We start from the raw sequence: 22,088 nt of genomic DNA on the forward strand, positions 1-22,088 counted from the left end.
ATACGGAAATGGTCTTGTGTAGGTAGCGCATATATACGGAAATGGTCTTGTGTAGGTAGCGCATATATGCGGAAATGGTCTAGTGTAGGTAGCGCATATATACGGAAATGGTCTTGTGTAGGTAGCGCATATATACGGAAATGGTCTTGTGTAGGTAGCGCATATATACGGAAATGGTCTTGTGTAGGTAGCGCATATATACGGAAATGGTCTTGTGTAGGTAGCGCATATATACGGAAATGGTCTTGTGTAGGTAGCGCATATATACGGAAATGGTCTTGTGTAGGTAGCGCATATATACGGAAATGGTCTTGTGTAGGTAGCGCATATATACGGAAATGGTCTTGTGTAGGTAGCGCATATATACGGAAATGGTCTTGTGTAGGTAGCGCATATATATGGAAATGGTCTTGTGTAGGTAGCGCATATATACGGAAATGGTCTTGTGTAGGTAGCGCATATATACGGAAATGGTCTTGTGTAGGTAGCGCATATATACGGAAATGGTCTTGTGTAGGTAGCGCATATATACGGAAATGGTCTTGTGTAGGTAGCGCATATATACGGAAATGGTCTTGTGTAGGTAGCGCATATATACGGAAATGGTCTTGTGTAGGTAGCGCATATATGTTCATAACTGATCTTGTGTAGGTAGCGCAGAAATACCGAAATGGTCTTGTGTAGGTAGAGCAGAAATACCTAAATGGTCTTGTGTAGGTAGTGCATATATACGTGTCTTGTATAGGTAGCGCATAAATACGTAAATGGTCTTGTGTAGGTAGCGCATAAATACGTAAATGGTCTTGTGTAGGTAGCGCATATATGTACGTAAATGGTCTTGTGTAGGTAGTGCATATATACGTAAATGGTCTCTGGGTGCCTGGGGCTGACTTATGTCACCTACACTACATATTTGTGATTTGCATTACAGGGAAGGAATATCTTTGCCGCTCTTGGGGATGATCAGAGTGATGAGGATGAGGAGGAAGAAGAGGAAAAGGAAGAAAAAGTAAAACCCTCCAAGAAAGATACAGGCAACAAAGTAAAGGTAACGTCTAGCCAGCGACTGCTCCAGTCTTCTGTACACACACTACTACACCATAATGATTATATACATGTGCAATTGTAGCAGTGCCAGCCTCCCCCTCACACACTACTACACCATAATGATGATATACATGTACAGCACATATATAATATACGTAGATGATCTTGTGTAGGAGGCGCATATATACATAAATGATCTTGTGTAGGTAGCACATATATACGTAAATGATGTTCTGTAGGTAGCGCATATATACGTAAATGATCTTGTGTAGGTATCGCATATATACATAAATGATCTTGTGTAGGTAGTGCATATATACATAAATGATCTTGTGTAGGTAGCGCATATATACATAAATGATCTTGTGTAGGTAGCGCATAGATACATAAATGATCTTGTGTAGGTAGCGCATAGATACATAAATGATCTTGTGTAGGTAGCGCATATAGACATAAATGATCATGTGTAGGTAGCGCATATACAGGTAGCCCTCAGTTTACGCCGGGGTTAGGTTCCAGAAGGAATGGTTGTAAATCGAAACCGTTGTAAATTGAAACCCAGTTTATAATGTAAGTCAATGGGAAGTGAGGGAGTTAGGTTCCAGGCCCCTCTCAAAATTGACATAAGTAACACCTAATACATTATTTTTAAAGCTTTGAAATGAAGACTTTAAATGGTAAACAGCATTATTAACCTAATAAAATAGATTGTATCATCATCAAACTAATTTTAATAAACACAAACATTTGCTAAACCGCACCTAATAAAATTATCACACAAACACAGACTGTATCATCATGAATCTAAGTTTAATGAACAAAAACAAATAATCACACAACAGACTGTATCATCATCAAACTAAGTTTAATGTAGAAAAACATTTTTTTTACTTAAATTTTTCTGCAGCTAAGGGAAGTGGCTACTAGATCTTGTTCCTTTAAAAACGGCTCCATTGCTCAGGTCTGGTTATACACTGATTTCAGCCTGCCTGTGTTTAATCACACAACAGACTGTATCATCATCAAACTAAGTTTAATGAACAAAAAATGTTTTTTTACTTGCCTTTTTCTGCAAACAGTTCTCTGCATTGAGTCTGCAGCTAAGGAAAGTGGCTGCTAGATCTTGTTCCATTGAAAGCTGATCCATTGATCACTTCTGGCTTGCTTTTTCTTTTCATGTGTTTGCTGCAACACAAGCGGACAGCTCCACCTACTGGCTATTTTAATGTATGCATGTGCTAATGCTTTCAATAGCAGTCAATGCTTTTCAATAGCAAAAAAAAGGGCGTTATTCTGAAACGGCGCAAATTGAACCGTCGTAAACCGAGGGCCACCTTGTATACATAAATGATCTTGTGTAGGTAGCGCATAGATACATAAATGATCTTGTGTAGGTAGCGCATAGATACATAAATGATCTTGTGTAGCTAGCGCATAGATACATAAATGATCTTGTGTAGCTAGCGCATAGATACATAAATGATCTTGTGTAGCTAGCGCATAGATACATAAATGATCTTGTGTAGCTAGCGCATATACAGGTAGCCCTCAGTTTACGCCGGGGTTAGGTTCCAGAAGGAATGGTTGTAAATCGAAAACCGTTGTAAATTGAAACCCAGTTTATAATGTAAGTCAATGGGAAGTGAGGGAGTTAGGTTCCAGGCCCCTCTCAAAATTGACATAAGTAACACCTAATACATTATTTTTAAAGCTTTGAAATGAAGACTTTAAATGGTAAACAGCATTATTAACCTAATAAAAAAGATTGTATCATCATCAAACTAAGTTTAATAAACACAAACATTTGCTAAACCGCACCTAATAAAATTATCACACAAACACAGACTGTATCATCATGAATCTAAGTTTAATGAACAAAAACAAAATAATCACACAACAGACTGTATCATCATCAAACTAAGTTTAATGAACAAAAACAAATAATCACACAACAGACTGTATCATCATCAAACTAAGTTTAATGTAGAAAAACATTTTTTTTACTTAAATTTTTCTGCAGCTAAGGGAAGTGGCTACTAGATCTTGTTCCTTTAAAAACGGCTCCATTGCTCAGGTCTGGTTATACACTGATTTCAGCCTGCCTGTGTTTAATCACACAACGGACTGTATCATCATCAAACTAAGTTTAATGTAGAAAAACATTTTTTTTACTTAAATTTTTCTGCAGCTAAGGGAAGTGGCTACTAGATCTTGTTCCTTTAAAAACGGCTCCATTGCTCAGGTCTGGTTATACACTGATTTCAGCCTGCCTGTGTTTAATCACACAACAGACTGTATCATCATCAAACTAAGTTTAATGAACAAAAAATGTTTTTTTACTTGCCTTTTTCTGCAAACAGTTCTCTGCATTGAGTCTGCAGCTAAGGAAAGTGGCTGCTAGATCTTGTTCCATTGAAAGCTGATCCATTGATCACTTCTGGCTTGCTTTTTCTTTTCATGTGTTTGCTGCAACACAAGCGGACAGCTCCACCTACTGGCTATTTTAATGTATGCATGTGCTAATGCTTTCAATAGCAGTCAATGCTTTTCAATAGCAAAAAAAAGGGCGTTATTCTGAAACGGCGCAAATTGAACCGTCGTAAACCGAGGGCCACCTTGTATACATAAATGATCTTGTGTAGGTAGCGCATAGATACATAAATGATCTTGTGTAGGTAGCGCATAGATACATAAATGATCTTGTGTAGCTAGCGCATAGATACATAAATGATCTTGTGTAGCTAGCGCATAGATACATAAATGATCTTGTGTAGCTAGCGCATAGATACATAAATGATCTTGTGTAGCTAGCGCATATACAGGTAGCCCTCAGTTTACGCCGGGGTTAGGTTCCAGAAGGAATGGTTGTAAATCGAAACCGTTGTAAATTGAAACCCAGTTTATAATGTAAGTCAATGGGAAGTGAGGGAGTTAGGTTCCAGGCCCCTCTCAAAATTGACATAAGTAACACCTAATACATTATTTTTAAAGCTTTGAAATGAAGACTTTAAATGGTAAACAGCATTATTAACCTAATAAAAAAGATTGTATCATCATCAAACTAAGTTTAATAAACACAAACATTTGCTAAACCGCACCTAATAAAATTATCACACAAACACAGACTGTATCATCATGAATCTAAGTTTAATGAACAAAAACAAAATAATCACACAACAGACTGTATCATCATCAAACTAAGTTTAATGAACAAAAACAAATAATCACACAACAGACTGTATCATCATCAAACTAAGTTTAATGTAGAAAAACATTTTTTTTACTTAAATTTTTCTGCAGCTAAGGGAAGTGGCTACTAGATCTTGTTCCTTTAAAAACGGCTCCATTGCTCAGGTCTGGTTATACACTGATTTCAGCCTGCCTGTGTTTAATCACACAACGGACTGTATCATCATCAAACTAAGTTTAATGTAGAAAAACATTTTTTTTACTTAAATTTTTCTGCAGCTAAGGGAAGTGGCTACTAGATCTTGTTCCTTTAAAAACGGCTCCATTGCTCAGGTCTGGTTATACACTGATTTCAGCCTGCCTGTGTTTAATCACACAACAGACTGTATCATCATCAAACTAAGTTTAATGAACAAAAAATGTTTTTTCTTTCATGTAATTAGCAAGAGTCCATGAGCTAGTGACCTATGGGATATACATTCCTACCAGGAGGGGCAAAGTTTCCCAAACCTCAAAATGCCTATAAATACACCCCTCACCACACCCACAATTCATTTTTACAAACTTTGCCTCCTATGGAGGTGGTGAAGTAAGTTTGTGCTAGATTCTACGTTGATATGCGCTCCGCAGCAAGTTGGAGCCCGGTTTTCCTCTCAGCGTGCAGTGAATGTCAGAGGGATGTGAGGAGAGTATTGCCTATTTGAATGCAGTGATCTCCTTCTACGGGGTCTATTTCATAGGTTCTCTGTTATCGGTCGTAGAGATTCATCTCTTACCTCCCTTTTCAGATCGACGATATACTCTTATTTATATACCATTACCTCTGCTGATTTTCGTTTCAGTACTGGTTTGGCTTTCTACAAACGTGTAGATGAGTGTCCTGGGGTAAGTAAATCTTATTTTCTGTGACACTCTAAGCTATGGTTGGGCACTTTATTTATAAAGTTCTAAATATATGTATTCAAACATTTATTTGCCTTGACTCAGAATGTTCAACATTCCTTATTTTCAGACAGTCAGTTTCATATTTGGGATAATGCTTTTTGAATCAATCTTTTTTTCTTACCTTAAAAATTTGACTTTTTTTCCCTGTGGGCTGTTAGGCTCGCGGGGGCTGAAAATGCTTCATTTTATTGCGTCATTCTTGGCGCGGACTTTTTTGGCGCAAAAAATCTTTTCTGTTTCCGGCGTCATACGTGTCGCCGGAAGTTGCGTCATTTTTGACGTCCTTTTGCGCCAAAAATGTCGGCGTTCCGGATGTGGCGTCATTTTTGGCGCCAAAAAGCATTTAGGCGCCAAACAATGTGGGCGTATTATTTGGCGTAAAAAAATATGGGCGTCGCTTTTGTCTCCACATTATTTCAGTCTGATTTTTTTCTTTGCTTCTGGTTACTAGAAGCTTGTTTATTGGCATTTTTTCCCATTCCTGAAACTGTCATTTAAGGAATTTGATCAATTTTGCTTTATATGTTGTTTTTTCTCTTACATATTGCAAGATGTCTCACGTTGCATCTGAGTCAGAAGATACTTCAGGAAAATCGCTGTCTAGTGCTGGAACTACCAAAGCTAAGTGTATCTGCTGTAAACTTTTGGTAGCTATTCCTCCGGCTGTTGTTTGTATTAATTGTCATGACAAACTTGTTAAAGCAGATAATATTTCCTTTAGTAATGTACCATTCCCTGTTGCAGTTCCCTCAACATCTAAGGTGCAGAATGTTCCTGATAACATAAGAGATTTTGTTTCTGAATCCATCAAGAAGGCTATGTCTGTTATTTCTCCTTCTAGTAAACATAAAAAATATTTTAAAACTTCTCTCTCTACAGATGAATTTTTAAATGAACATCATCATTCTGATTCTGATGACTCTTCTGGTTCAGAAGATTCTGTCTCAGAGATTGATGCTGATAAATCTTCATATTTATTTAAAATGGAATTTATTCGTTCTTTACTTAAAGAAGTACTAATTGCTTTAGAAATAGAGGATTCTGGTCCTCTTGATACTAATTCTAAACGTTTAGATAAGGTGTTTAAATCTCCTGTGGTTATTCCAGAAGTTTTTCCTGTTCCTAATGCTATTTCTGAAGTAATTTCCAGAGAATGGGATAAATTGGGTAATTCATTTACTCCTTCTAAACGTTTTAAGCAATTATATCCTGTGCCGTCTGACAGATTAGAATTTTGGGACAAAATCCCTAAAGTTGATGGGGCTATTTCTACCCTTGCTAAACGTACTTCGTTTAAAGATCCTTTAGATAGGAAAATTGAATCCTTTCTAAGAAAAGCTTATCTGTGTTCAGGTAATCTTCTTAGACCTGCTATATCTTTGGCTGATGTTGCTGCAGCTTCAACTTTTTGGTTGGAGACTTTAGCGCAACAAGTAACAGATCATGATTCTCATAATATTATTATTCTTCTTCAGCATGCTAATAATTTTATCTGTGATGCCATTTTTTATATTATCAGAGTTGATGTCAGGTTTATGTCTCTAGCTATTTTAGCTAGAAGAGCTTTATGGCTTAAAACTTGGAATGCTGATATGGCTTCTAAATCAACTTTACTTTCCATTTCTTTCCAGGGTAACAAATTATTTGGTTCTCAGTTGGATTCCATTATCTCAACTGTTACTGGTGGGAAAGGAATTTTTTTACCACAGGATAAAAAATCTAAGGGTAAAAACAGGGCTAATAATCGTTTTCGTTCCTTTCGTTTCAACAAAGAACAAAAGCCTGATCCTTCATCCTCAGGAGCAGTTTCAGTTTGGAAACCATCTCCAGTCTGGAATAAATCCAAGCCTTCTAGAAAGGCAAAGCCTGCTTCTAAGTCCACATGAAGGTGCGGCCCTCATTCCAGCTCAGCTGGTAGGGGGCAGGTTACGTTTTTTCAAAGAAATTTGGATCAATTCTGTTCACAATCTTTGGATTCAGAACATTGTTTCAGAAGGGTACAGAATTGGTTTCAAGATGAGACCTCCTGCAAAGAGATTTTTTCTTTCCCGTGTCCCAGTAAATCCAGTGAAAGCTCAAGCATTTCTGAATTGTGTTTCAGATCTAGAGTTGGCTGGAGTAATTATGCCAGTTCCAGTTCTGGAACAGGGGATGGGGTTTTATTCAAATCTCTTCATTGTACCAAAGAAGGAGAATTCCTTCAGACCAGTTCTGGATCTAAAAATATTGAATCGTTATGTAAGGATACCAACGTTCAAAATGGTAACTGTAAGGACTATCTTGCCTTTTGTTCAGCAAGGGCATTATATGTCCACAATAGATTTACAGGATGCTTATCTGCATATTCCGATTCATCCAGATCATTATCAGTTCCTGAGATTCTCTTTTCTGGACAAGCATTACCAGTTTGTGGCTCTGCCGTTTGGCCTAGCTACAGCTCCAAGAATTTTTACAAAGGTTCTCGGTGCCCTTCTGTCTGTAATCAGAAAACAGGGTATTGTGGTATTTCCTTATTTGGACGATATCTTGGTACTTGCTCAGTCTTTACATTTAGCAGAATCTCATACGAATCGACTTGTGTTGTTTCTTCAAGATCATGGTTGGAGGATCAATTTGCCAAAAAGTTCATTGATTCCTCAGACAAGGGTAACTTTTCTGGGTTTCCAGATGGATTCAGTGTCCATGACTCTGTCTTTAACAGACAAGAGACGTCTAAAATTGATTTCAGCTTGTCGAAACCTTCAGTCACAATCATTCCCTTCGGTAGCCTTATGCATGGAAATTCTAGGTCTTATGACTGCTGCATCGGACGCGATCCCCTTTGCTCGTTTTCACATGCGACCTCTTCAGCTCTGTATGCTGAATCAATGGTGCAGGGATTACACAAAGATATCTCAATTAATATCTTTAAAACAGATTGTACGACACTCTCTAACGTGGTGGACAAATCACCATTGTTTAATTCAGGGGGCTTCTTTTGTGCTTCCGACCTGGACTGTAATTTCAACAGATGCAAGTCTCACAGGTTGGGGAGCTGTGTGGGGATCTCTGACGGCACAAGGAGTTTGGGAATCTCAGGAGGTGAGATTACCGATCAATATTTTGGAACTCCGTGCAATTTTCAGAGCTTTTCAGTCTTGGCCTCTTCTGAAGAGAGAATCGTTCATTTGTTTTCAGACAGACAATGTCACAACTGTGGCATACATCAATCATCAAGGAGGGACTCACAGTCCTCTGGCTATGAAAGAAGTATCTCGAATTCTGGTTTGGGCGGAATCCAGCTCCTGTCTAATCTCTGCGGTTCATATCCCAGGTATAGACAATTGGGAAGCGGATTATCTCAGTCACCAAACGTTACATCCGGGCGAATGGTCTCTTCACCCAGAGGTATTTCTTCAGATTGTTCAAATGTGGGGACTTCCAGAAATAGATCTGATGGCCTCTCATCTAAACAAGAAACTTCCCAGGTATCTGTCCAGATCCAGGGATCCTCAAGCGGAAGCAGTGGATGCATTGTCACTTCCTTGGAAGTATCATCCTGCCTATATCTTTCCGCCTCTAGTTCTTCTTCCAAGAGTAATCTCCAAGATTCTGAAGGAATGCTCGTTTGTTCTGCTGGTAGCTCCGGCATGGCCTCACAGGTTTTGGTATGCGGATCTTGTCGGGATGGCCTCTTGCCATCCGTGGAGTCTTCCGCTACGACCAGACCTTCTGTCGCAAGGTCCTTTTTTCCATCAGGATCTCAAATCCTTAAATTTCAAGGTATGGAGATTGAACGCTTGATTCTTAGTCAAAGAGGTTTCTCTGACTCTGTGATTAATACTATGTTACAGGCTAGTAAATCTGTATCCAGAGAGATATATTATAGAGTCTGGAAGACTTATATTTCTTGGTGTCTTTCTCATCATTTTTCTTGGCATTCTTTTAGAATTCCAAGAATTTTACAGTTTCTTCAGGATGGTTTAGATAAAGGTTTGTCCGCAAGTTCCTTGAAAGGACAAATCTCTGCTCTTTCTGTTCTTTTTCACAGAAAGATTGCTAATCTTCCTGATATTCATTGTTTTTTACAAGCTTTGGTTCGTATAAAACCTGTCATTAAGTCAATTTCTCCTCCTTGGAGTTTGAATTTGGTTCTAGGGGCTCTTCAAGCTCCTCCGTTTGAACCTATGCATTCATTGGACATTAAATTACTTTCTTGGAAAGTTTTGTTCCTTTTGGCAATCTCTTCTGCCAGAAGAGTTTCTGAATTATCTGCTCTTTCTTGTGAGTCTCCTTTTCTGATTTTTCATCAGGATAAGGCAGTGTTGCGAACTTCTTTTGAATTTTTACCTAAAGTTGTGAATTCCAACAACATTAGTAGAGAAATTGTGGTTCCTTCATTATGTCCTAATCCTAAGAATTCTAAGGAGAAATAGTTACATTCTTTGGATGTTGTTAGAGCTTTGAAATATTATGTTGAAGCTACTAAGTCTTTCCGAAAGACTTCTAGTTTATTTGTTATCTTTTCCGGTTCTAGAAAAGGCCAGAAAGCTTCTGCCATTTCTTTGGCATCTTGGTTGAAATCTTTAATTCATCTTGCCTATGTTGAGTCGGGTAAAACTCAAAGGATTACAGCTCATTCTACTAGGTCAGTTTCTACTTCCTGGGCGTTTAGGAATGAAGCTTCGATTGATCAGATTTGCAAAGCAGCAACTTGGTCCTCTTTGCATACTTTTACTAAATTCTACCATTTTGATGTATTTTCTTCTTCTGAAGCAGTTTTTGGTAGAAAAGTACTTCAGGCAGCGGTTTCAGTTTGAATCTTCTGCTTATGTTTTTCATTAAACTTTATTTTGGGTGTGGATTATTTTCAGCAGGAATTGGCTGTCTTTATTTTATCCCTCCCTCTCTAGTGACTCTTGCGTGGAAAGATCCACATCTTGGGTAATCATTATCCCATACGTCACTAGCTCATGGACTCTTGCTAATTACATGAAAGAAAACATAATTTATGTAAGAACTTACCTGATAAATTCATTTCTTTCATATTAGCAAGAGTCCATGAGGCCCACCCTTTTTTGTGGTGGTTATGATTTTTGTATAAAGCACAATTATTCCAATTCCTTATTTTATATGCTTTCACACTTTTTTATCACCCCACTTCTTGGCTATTCGTTAAACTGAATTGTGGGTGTGGTGAGGGGTGTATTTATAGGCATTTTGAGGTTTGGGAAACTTTGCCCCTCCTGGTAGGAATGTATATCCCATACGTCACTAGCTCATGGACTCTTGCTAATATGAAAGAAATGAATTTATCAGGTAAGTTCTTACATAAATTATGTTTTTACTTGCCTTTTTCTGCAAACAGTTCTCTGCATTGAGTCTGCAGCTAAGGAAAGTGGCTGCTAGATCTTGTTCCTTTGAAAGCTGATCCATTGATCACTTCTGGCTTGCTTTTTCTTTTCATGTGTTTGCTGCAACACAAGCGGACAGCTCCACCTACTGGCTATTTTATTGTATGCATGTGCTAATGCTTTCAATAGCAAAAAAAAGGGCGTTATTCTGAAAGGTCGCAAATTGAACCGTTGTAAACCGAGGGCCACCTTGTATACATAAATGATCTTGTGTAGGTAGAGCATATATACATAAATGATCTTGTGTAGGTAGCGCATATATACATAAATGATCTTGTGTAGGTAGCGCATATATACATAAATGATGTTGTGTAGGTAGCACATAGATACATAAATGATGTTGTGTAGGTAGCACATAGATACATAAATGATCTTGCGTAGGTAGCGCATATACACATAAATGATCTTGTGTAGGAAGTGCATATACATAAATGTTACTTGTATAAGTAGCGTATATATGCGTAAATGATCTTGTGTAGGAAGCGCATATTTATGTAAATGAGCTTGTGTAGGAAGTGCATATGTACGTAAATTATTTTGTGTAGGTAGCACATGTGTGTACGTAAATGTGTAGGTAGTGCATATATACGTAAATGATGTTGTGAAGGTAGCGCATATGTATACGTAAATGTTGTTGTGTAGGTAGTGCATATAGACGTAAATTATGTTGTTTATGTAGCGCATGTGTGTTCGTAAATTATATCTGGGTGCCTGGGGCTGACTTATGTCACCTACACTTATGTATATTTGTGATTTGCATCACAGGGAAGGAATATCTTTGCCGCTCTTGGGGATGATCAGAGTGATGAGGATGAAGAAGAGGAAAAGGAGGAAAAAGTAAAACCCTCCAAGAAAGATACAGGCAAGAAAGTAAAGGTAACGTCTAGCCAGCGACTGCTCCAGTCTTCTGTACACACTCTACTGCACCATAATGATTATATACATGTACAGCACAGCAGCAGTGCCAGCCTCCCTGTCACACACTACTGCACCATAATGATTATATACATGAACAGCACAGCACCAGTGCCAGCCTCCCTGTCACACACTACTGCACCATAATGATTATATACATAAACAGCACAGCACCAGTGCCAGCCTCCCTGTCACACTCTACTGCACCATAATGATTATATACATGTACAGCACAGCAGCAGTGCCAGCCTCCCTGTCACACACTACTGCACCATAATGATTATATACATGAACAGCACAGCACCAGTGCCAGCCTCCCCCTCACACACTACTGCACCATAATGATTATATACATGTAAAGCACAGTACCAGTGCCAGCCTCCCCCTCACTCACTACTACACCATAATGATTATATACATGTACAGCACAGCAGCAGTGCCAGCCTCCCTGTCACACACTACTGCACCATAATGATTATATACATGTACAGCACAGCAGCAGTGCCAGCCTCCCTGTCACACACTACTGCACCATAATGATTATATACATGAACAGCACAGCACCAGTGCCAGCCTCCCCCTCACACACTACTGCACCATAATGATTATATACATGTAAAGCACAGTACCAGTGCCAGCCTCCCCCTCACTCACTACTACACCATAATGATGATATACATGTAAAGCACAGCAGCAGTGCCAGCCTCCCCCTCACACACTACTGCACCATAATGATTATATACATGTAAAGCACAGCAGCAGTGCCAGCCTCCCTGTCACACACTACTGCACCATAATGATTATATACATGTACAGCACAGCAGCAGTGCCAGCCTCCCTGTCACACACTACTGCACCATAATGATTATATACATGTAAAGCACAGTACCAGTGCCAGCCTCCCCCTCACTCACTACTACACCATAATGATGATATACATGTAAAGCACAGCAGCAGTGCCAGCCTCCCCCTCACACACTACTGCACCATAATGATTATATACATGTACAGCACAGCAGCAGTGCCAGCCTCCCTGTCACACACTACTACACCATAATGATTATATACATGTACAGCACAGCAGCAGTGCCAGCCTCCCCCTCACACACTACTGCACCATAATGATTATATACATGAACAGCACAGCACCAGTGCCAGCCTCCCCCTCACACACTACTGCACCATAATGATGATATACATGTAAAGCACAGCACCAGTGCCAGCCTCCCCCTCACACACTACTGCACCATAATGATTATATACATGTACAGCACAGCAGCAATCCCAGCCTCCCTGTCACACACTACTACACCATAATGATTATATACATGTACAGCACAGCAGCAGTGCCAGCCTCCCTGTCGCACACTACTACACCATAATGATTATATACATGTACAGCACAGCAGCAGTGCCAGCCTCCCTGTCACACACTACTGCACCATAATGATTATATACATGAACAGCACAGCACCAGTGCCAGCCTCCCCCTCACACACTACTACACCATAATGATTATATACATGTACAGCACAGCAGTGCCAGCCTCCCTGTCACACACTACTACACCATAATGATTATATACATGTGCAATTGTAGCAGTGCCAGCCTCCCCCTCACACACTACTACACCATAATGATTATATACATGTAAAGCACAGCAGCAGTGCCAGCCTCCCTGTCACACACTACTGCACCATAATGATTATATACATGTACAGCACAGCAGCAGTGCCAGCCTCCCTGTCACACACTACTGCACCATAATGATTATATACATGTACAGCACAGCAGCAGTGCCAGCCTCCCTGTCACACACTACTGCACCATAATGATTATATACATGTACAGCACAGCAGCAATCCCAGCCTCCCTGTCACACACTACTGCACCATAATGATTATATACATGTACAGCACAGCAGCAATCCCAGCCTCCCTGTCACACACTACTGCACCATAATGATTATATACATGCACAGCAGCAGTGCCAGCCTCCCTGTCGCACACTACTACACCATAATGATTATATACTTGTAAAGCACAGCAGCAGTGCCAGCCTCTCCCTCACACACTACTACACCATAATGATTATATACATGTACAGCACAGCAGCAGTGCCAGCCTCCCCCTCACACACTACTGCACCATAATGATTATATACATGTACAGCACAGCAGCAATCCCAGCCTCCCTATCACACACTACTGCACCATAATGATTATATACATGTACAGCACAGCAGCAGTGCCAGCCTCCCTGTCGCACACTACTACACCATAATCATTATATACATGTACAGCACAGCAGCAGTGCCAGCCTCCCTGTCACACACTACTGCACCATAATGATTATATACATGTACAGCACAGCAGCAGTGCCAGCCTCCCTGTCGCACACTAATACACCATAATGATTATATACTTGTAAAGCACAGCAGCAATCCCAGCCTCCCTGTCACACACTACTACACCATAATGATTATATACTTGTAAAGAACAGCAGCAATCCCAGCCTCCCTGTCACACACTACTGCACCATAATGATTATATACTTGTAAAGCACAGCAGCAATCCCAGCCTCCCCGTCACACACTACTACACCATAATGATTATATACTTGTAAAGCACAGCAGCAATCCCAGCCTCCCTGTCACACACTACTGCACCATAATGGTTATATACATGTAAAGCACAGCAGCAGTGCCAGCCTCCCTGTCACACACTACTACACCATAATGATTATATACATGCACAGCAGCAGTGCCAGCCTCCCTGTCGCCCCCTACTACACCATGACATATATACACAGGTACAATGCAGAGAGCAGCAGTGCCAGCCCACCCCTTCTCACACACACACACACACACACACTCCTAAACCATGACATATATATACATAGCACAGGTACAGTGCAGACAGCAGCAGTGCCAGTTTCCCCTCACACACAGTGCTACACCATGATATGTATACACAGCACAGGTACAGTGCAGACGGCAGCAGTGCCATCCTCCCCCTCACACGCACACTACTACACCATTACATGTATACACAGGTACAGTGCAGACAGCAGCAGTGCCAGCCTCCCCCTCACACACTACTACACCATGACGTATACACAGCACAGGTACAGTGCAGAGAGCAGTAGTGCCAGCCGACCCCCCCCCCCCCACACACACACACACTCCTACACCATGACATGTATACACAGCACAGGTACAGTGCAGACAGTAGCAGTGCTATCTCCCCCCTCACACACACTACTACACCATGACATGTATAAACAGCACAGGTACAGTGCAAACAGCGGCAGTGCCAGCCTCCCTCTCACACACACACACTACTACACCATGACGTATACACAGCACAGGTACAGTGCAGACAGCAGCAGTGCCAGCCTCCCCCTCACACTCACTACTACACCATGAAATGTATAAACAGCACAGGTACAGTGCAGACATCAGCAGTGCCAGTCTCCCCTCACACACACTACTACACCATGACGTATACACAGCACAGGTACAGTGCAGACAGTAGCAGTGCCAGCCTCACACACACTACTACACCATGACATGTATACACAGCACAGGTACAGTGCAGACAGCAGCAGTGCCAGCTCCCCCTCATACACACTACTACACCATGACATCTATACACAGCACAGGTACAGTGCAGACACCAGCAGTGCCAGCCTCCCCCTCACACACACTACTACACCATGACATGTATACACAGCACAGGTACAGTGCAGACAGCAGCAGTGCCAGCTCCCCCTCATACACACTACTACACCATGACATGTATACACAGCACAGGTACAATCCAGACAGCAGTAGTGCCAGCCTTCCCCTCACACACACTACTTCACCATGACATATACACAGCACAGGTACAGTGCAGACTTCAGCAGTGCCAGCCTCCCCCTCACACACACACACGATTACACCATGACATGTATACACAGGTACATTGCAGACAGCAGCAGTGCCAGCCTCACACACACTACTACACCATAACATGTATACACTGCACAGGTACAGTGCAGACAGCAGCAGAGCTAGCCTCACAAACACTACTACACCATGACATGTATACACACCACAGGTACAATGCAGACATTAGCAGTCCCAGCCTCACACACACTACTACACCATGACATGTATACACAGCACATGTACAGTACAGGCAGCAGCAGTGCCAGCCTCCCCTCACACAGACTACTACACCATGACATGTATACACAGCACAAGTACAGTGCAGACAGCAGCAGTGCCAGCCTCCCCTCCCCACACACACACTACTACACCATGACATGTACACAGCACAGGTACATTGCAGACATCAGGAGTGCCAGCCTCCCCGTCACAGACACTACTACACCATGACATGTATACACAGCACAGATACAGTGCTGACAGCAGCACAGTGTCACCCTCAAAATCTTTATATTTCAGGAGGAAGAAGAGAAAAAGACAAATAAAAAAGGAAAGAAAAATGAAAAAACAGATAAAAAGGTAATAGTCTGTGATTATGCAATTTTAGCTTGTCTTTGCGCTCTTGTGCGTTTTTAGACTTTGTTTGCGCCCCCAGTCTCTCACGCACTTCCTGTATACCTGTCTTTCAGATATCTGAGGAGAGACAACCTAGCGTAGAAGAGACTCCAAAAGAAAAATCGAAAACCAAGGTAAGTGTGTTGCTCTCCCCCTAACTAGACAGACACAGGCGTACGCGATTATGTGAGCTCATATTTCCTCATTTTGTTTATTACAGACTCCCGTTGCCAAAGCTGCTTCTGTTGATTCTGATGAGGAAAAAGAGAAAAAACCCAATAAAAACAATAAGAGAAAGCCTAAACCGGCCCAGGTATCTTTACATGAGTTTATTACCTAGAGCCATAACTAGTGCAGTCCTTAAATTATCTGATGTTCTGGCGTAAAAGTTATATATGGTCCTGTGTTGCTGCAGAGGACCATATAGAGGCTTCATATGTGCATAAGAGCAGTGATTGGAGCAAACACAAGTATGCCCAATACTCATTTGCTAGCCATCAAATGAGAATTGGGCATACTTGTGTATGCTCCAATCACTGCTCTTATGCACATATGAAGTAGGAATAAATATATATATATATATATATATCTGCCAGTCACTGGCCATGCTCGTAACTGGCAATACATTGCCGCTCTAGCACATATCTTTATGCCTTTTATTACACATGCTATGGGAGATTTCATTTTGAGCTTAAAGGGACAGGGTACGCCAATTTTCATATAACTGCATGTAATAGACACTACTATAAAGAAGAATATGCACAGATAATGATATAAACATCCAGTATAAAACCTTTTAAAAACTTACTTAGAAGCTCACAGTTTAGCGCTGTTGATGAGGTTAGGCTGGGACCCCCACTGAAGTGGTCTGGAAAGCAAAAAGAGCAGACACTACCCCCTCCCCTGCATATGAAAATTCCCTTTACACAAACAGGAGTGTGTAGACATCAGTATACATCTAAAACTTTAGGGCTTGGTTACGAGTCTGAAAATCAGCACAATGTTATTTAAAAATAAGCAAAACTATACATTGTTACACAAACACTACTAGATGGGCTGTATAAACGGATCATCTACAAAACATTTATGCAAAAATAAAATCTAGTGTGCAACGTCCCTTTTTAATGTCCTTTAATTTCTCCCATTTAGAAACGATTTGTTGCCTTGGACTCAGATAAAGAAGACTTCGGTGCTGGATCTGAGGAAGGGGTAAGGGCTCTGGGGACTTATGATAGGGAAGTTTTTAACAGATTTAGCTGTTATATGGGGTCCTCTGACTCTTGACTCTTTGCAGTCAGGAGATGAGGCGGGATCAGGGGAAGAAAAGACAGAAGCCGCCGAAGATCCATACGCCAACCTAAGTAAAAAGGAAAAGAAAAAGATTAAAAAGCAGGTACGTACCAGAGTCATCACAGGAACATTGCACTAAAACACTTCTTTTATTTGTATGAAAGTGCAGCATTAAACATGGTGTGGTGATTTTTTTTTATTGCCTTAAAAAAATGTGGGGGGAAAAAAACTTTTTAAATTGAAATGAAATCTAAACTTTTTAAATTGAAATGAAATCTAATGCAGTCGTCAGTTGTGTACGTCCTACTAATGCAGAGAGAGACTTCAGACTTAATTCTGATTGGTTGATAGGTATATTTATTTATTTCTCCAACATAGGTGTGTCCGGTCCACGGCGTCATCCTTACTTGTGGGATATTCTCTTCCCCAACAGGAAATGGCAAAGAGCCCAGCAAAGCTGGTCACATGATCCCTCCTAGGCTCCGCCTACCCCAGTCATTCTCTTTGCCGTTGCACAGGCAACATCTCCACGGAGATGGCTAAGAGTTTTTTTGGTGTTTAAATGTAGTTTTATTCTTCAATCAAGAGTTTGTTATTTTAAAATAGTGCTGGTATGTACTATTTACTCTGAAACAGAAAAGAGATGAAGATTTCTGTTTGTAAGAGGAAAATGATTTTAGCAACCGTTACTAAAATCGATGGCTGTTTCCACACAGGACTGTTGAGATGAATTAACTTCAGTTGGGGGAAACAGTGAGCAGACTTTTGCTGCTTGAGGTATGACACATTTCTAACAAGACTTGGTAATGCTGGAAGCTGTCATTTTCCCTATGGGAACCGGTAAGCCATTTTCTTAGTTTAGTATAAGAATAAAGGGCTTCACAAGGGCTTTAAAGACTGGTAGACATTTTTCTGGGCTAAAACGATTACATTATGAGTATATTTAATGGATGTTATCTATAAATAGTTCTTTTAATCTTGGGGATGTATTAAAAAAAACGGCAGGCACTGTATTGGACACCTTTTTCACTGGGGGCCTTTTCTAGTCATAGGCAGAGCCTCATTTTCGCGCCACTAATGCGCAGTTGTTTTTGGAAAGCAAGGCATGCAGACACATGTGTGAGGAGCTAAGAACCACTGAAAAAGCTTATAGAAGGCGTCATTTGGTATCTTATTCCCCTCTGGGCTTGGTTGGGTCTCAGCAAAGCTGATACCAGGGACTGTATAGGGGTTAAATGTAAAAACGGCTCCGGTTCCGTTATTTTAAGAGTTAAAGCTTTCAAATTTGGCGTGCAATACTTTTAAGGCTTTAAGACACTGTGGTGAAATTTTGGTGAATTTTGAACAATTCCTTCATACTTTTTCGCATATTCAGTAATAAAGTGTGTTCAGTTTAAAATTTAAAGTGACAGTAACGGTTTTATTTTAAAACGTTTTTTGTGCTTTGTTATCAAGTTTATGCCTGTTAACATGTCTGAACCATCAGATAGACGATGTTCTGTATGTTTGGAAGCCAAGGTTCCTCCCCATTTAAATATATGTGATGAATGTGACTTAGTGTCCGGACAAAGTAGGGACAATGATGCCACTGATAATGATGTTGCCCAAAATGATTCCTCAAGCGAGGGGAGTAAGCATGGTACTGCATCATCCCCTTCTATGTCTACACCAGTCTTGCCCACACAAGAGGCCCCTAGTACATCTAGTGCGCCAATCCTTCTTACTATGCAACAATTAACGGCTGTAATGGATAATTCTATTAAAAACATTTTGTCCAAAATGCCTACTTATCAGAGAAAGCGTGATTGCTCTGTTTTAGATACTGAAGAGCATGAGGACGCTGATGATAATGGTTCTAATGTACCCTCACGCCAATCTGAAGGGGCCAGCAGGGAGGTTTTGTCTGAGGGAGAAATTTCAGATTCAGGAAAAATTTCTCAACAAGCTGAACCTGATGTTATTATTTTTAAATTTAAATTGGAACATCTCCGCGCTCTGCTTAAGGAGGTGTTATCTACTCTGGATGATTGTGACAATTTGGTCATTCCAGAGAAATTATGCAAGATGGACAAGTTCCTAGAGGTCCCGGTGCCCCCCGATGCTTTTCCTATACCCAAGCGGGTGGCGGACATTGTAAATAAGGAATGGGAAAGGCCCGGCATACCTTTTGTTCCTCCCCCTATATTTAAAAAGTTATTTCCTATGGTCGACCCCAGAAAGGACTTATGGCAGACAGTCCCCAAGGTCGAGGGGGCGGTTTCTACTCTAAACAAACGCACTACTATCCCTATAGAAGATAGTTGTGCTTTCAAAGATCCTATGGATAAAAAAATTAGAGGGTTTGCTTAAAAAGATGTTTGTTCAGCAAGGTTACCTTCTACAACCAATTTCATGCATTGTTCCTGTCACTACGGCAGCGTGTTTCTGGTTCGAAGAACTAGAAAAGTTGCTCAATAAAGACTCTTCATATGAGGAGGTTATGGACAGAGTTCAAGCACTTAAATTGGCTAACTCTTTTATCTTAGACGCCACTTTGCAATTAGCTAGATTAGCGGCGAAAAATTCAGGTTTTGCAATTGTGGCGCGCAGAGCGCTTTGGCTAAAGTCTTGGTCAGCGGATGTGTCCTCCAAGAACAAATTGCTTAACATCCCTTTCAAAGGTAAAACGCTATTTGGCCCTGACTTGAAAGAGATTATTTCAGACATCACTGGGGGAAAGGGCCACGCCCTTCCTCAGGATAGGTCTTTTAAGGCTAAAAATAAGCCAAATTTTCGTCCCTTTCGCAGAAACGGACCAGCCTCAAATTCTACACCCTCTAAGCAAGAGGGTAATAGTTCTCAAACCAAACCAGCCTGGAGACCAATGCAAGGCTGGAACAAGGGTAAGCAGGCCAAGAAACCTGCCACTGCTACTAAAATAGCATGAAGTATTGGCCCCCGATCCGGGACCGGATCTGGTGGGGGGCAGACTCTCTCTCTTTGCTCAGGCTTGGGCAAGAGATGTTCAGGATCCTTGGGCGCTAGAAATAGTTTCTCAAGGTTATCTCCTGGAATTCAAGGAACTACCCCCAAGGGGAAGGTTCCACAGGTCTCAGTTGTCTTCAGACCAAATAAAAAGACAGGCATTCTTACATTGTGTAGACCTGTTAAGAATGGGAGTGATTCATCCTGTTCCATTAGGAGAACAAGGGATGGGGTTTTACTCCAATCTGTTCATAGTTCCCAAAAAAGAGGGAACATTCAGACCAATTTTAGATCTCAAGATTCTAAACAAATTTCTCAGGGTTCCATCGTTCAAAATGGAAACCATTCGAACAATTCTTCCTACCATCCAGGAAGGTCAATTCATGACCACGGTGGATTTAAAGGATGCGTATCTACATATTCCTATCCACAAGGAACATCATCGGTTCCTAAGGTTTGCGTTTCTGGACAAGCATTACCAGTTTGTGGCACTTCCATTCGGATTAGCCACTGCTCCAAGGATTTTCACAAAGGTACTAGGGTCCCTTCTAGCGGTGCTAAGACCAAGGGGCATTGCAGTAGTACCTTACTTGGACGACATACTGATTCAAGCGTCGTACCTGTCAAAAGCAAAGGCTCATACGGACATGGTCCTAGCCTTTCTCAGATCTCACGGGTGGAAGGTGAACATAGAAAAAAGTTCTCTGTCCCCGTCAACAAGAGTTTCCTTCTTGGGAACAATAATAGACTCCTTAGAAATGAAGATTTTTCTGACAGAGGCCAGAAAATCAAAACTTCTAAGCTCTTGTCAAGTACTTCATTCTGTTCTTCTTCCTTCCATAGCGCAGTGCATGGAAGTAATAGGTTTGATGGTTGCGGCAATGGACATAGTTCCTTTTGCACGAATTCATCTAAGACCATTACAACTGTGCATGCTCAGACAGTGGAATGGGGATTATACAGACTTGTCTCCGACGATCCAAGTAGATCAGAGAACCAGAGATTCACTCAGTTGGTGGCTGACCCTGAACAACCTGTCACAGGGAATGAGCTTCCGCAGACCAGAGTGGGTCATTGTCACGACCGACGCCAGTCTGGTGGGCTGGGGCGCGGTCTGGGAACCCCTGAAAGCTCAGGGTCTATGGTCTCGGGAAGAATCTCTTCTCCCGATAAACATTCTGGAACTGAGAGCGATATTCAATGCTCTCAAAACTTGGCCTCAACTAGCAAAGGCCAAATTCATAAGGTTTCAATCAGACAACATGACGACTGTTGCATATATCAACCATCAGGGGGGAACAAGGAGTTCCCTGGCGATGGAAGAAGTGAACAAAATAATTCAATGGGCGGAGAATCACTCCTGCCACTTGTCTGCAATCCACATCCCAGGAGTGGAAAATTGGGAAGCGGATTTTCTGAGTCGTCAGACTTTCCATCCGGGGGAGTGGGAACTCCATCCGGAAATCTTTGCCCAAATAACTCAATTATGGGGCATTCCAGACATGGATCTGATGGCGTCTCGTCAGAACTTCAAGGTTCCTTGCTACGGGTCCAGATCCAGGGATCCCAAGGCGACTCTAGTAGATGCACTAGTAGCACCTTGGACCTTCAACCTAGCCTATGTATTCCCACCGTTTCCTCTCATTCCCAGGCTGGTAGCCAGGATCAATCAGGAGAGGGCTTCGGTGATCTTGATAGCTCCTGCGTGGCCACGCAGGACTTGGTATGCAGACCTGGTGAATATGTCATCGGCTCCACCATGGAAGCTACCTTTGAGACAGGACCTTCTTGTTCAAG

General features: G+C 41.3%; 1 protein-coding gene across 1 annotated transcript in view; it reads left to right on the forward strand.

The window, feature by feature from the left end:
* The window catches only part of ABCF1 (ATP binding cassette subfamily F member 1), an 80,965-nt gene that overhangs the window by 12,691 nt on the left and 46,186 nt on the right, over positions 1-22,088 (forward strand). The window contains exons 6-12 of the mRNA XM_053722045.1: positions 932-1,048; positions 11,340-11,450; positions 15,942-16,001; positions 16,112-16,171; positions 16,258-16,350; positions 17,187-17,246; positions 17,332-17,430. Coding sequence (XP_053578020.1) covers positions 932-1,048; positions 11,340-11,450; positions 15,942-16,001; positions 16,112-16,171; positions 16,258-16,350; positions 17,187-17,246; positions 17,332-17,430 — 600 coding nt within the window. The remainder of the gene's footprint in view (positions 1-931; positions 1,049-11,339; positions 11,451-15,941; positions 16,002-16,111; positions 16,172-16,257; positions 16,351-17,186; positions 17,247-17,331; positions 17,431-22,088) is intronic.

The sequence above is a fragment of the Bombina bombina genome, chromosome 7 (assembly GCF_027579735.1).
Source record: "Bombina bombina isolate aBomBom1 chromosome 7, aBomBom1.pri, whole genome shotgun sequence".
Lineage (NCBI taxonomy): Eukaryota > Metazoa > Chordata > Amphibia > Anura > Bombinatoridae > Bombina > Bombina bombina.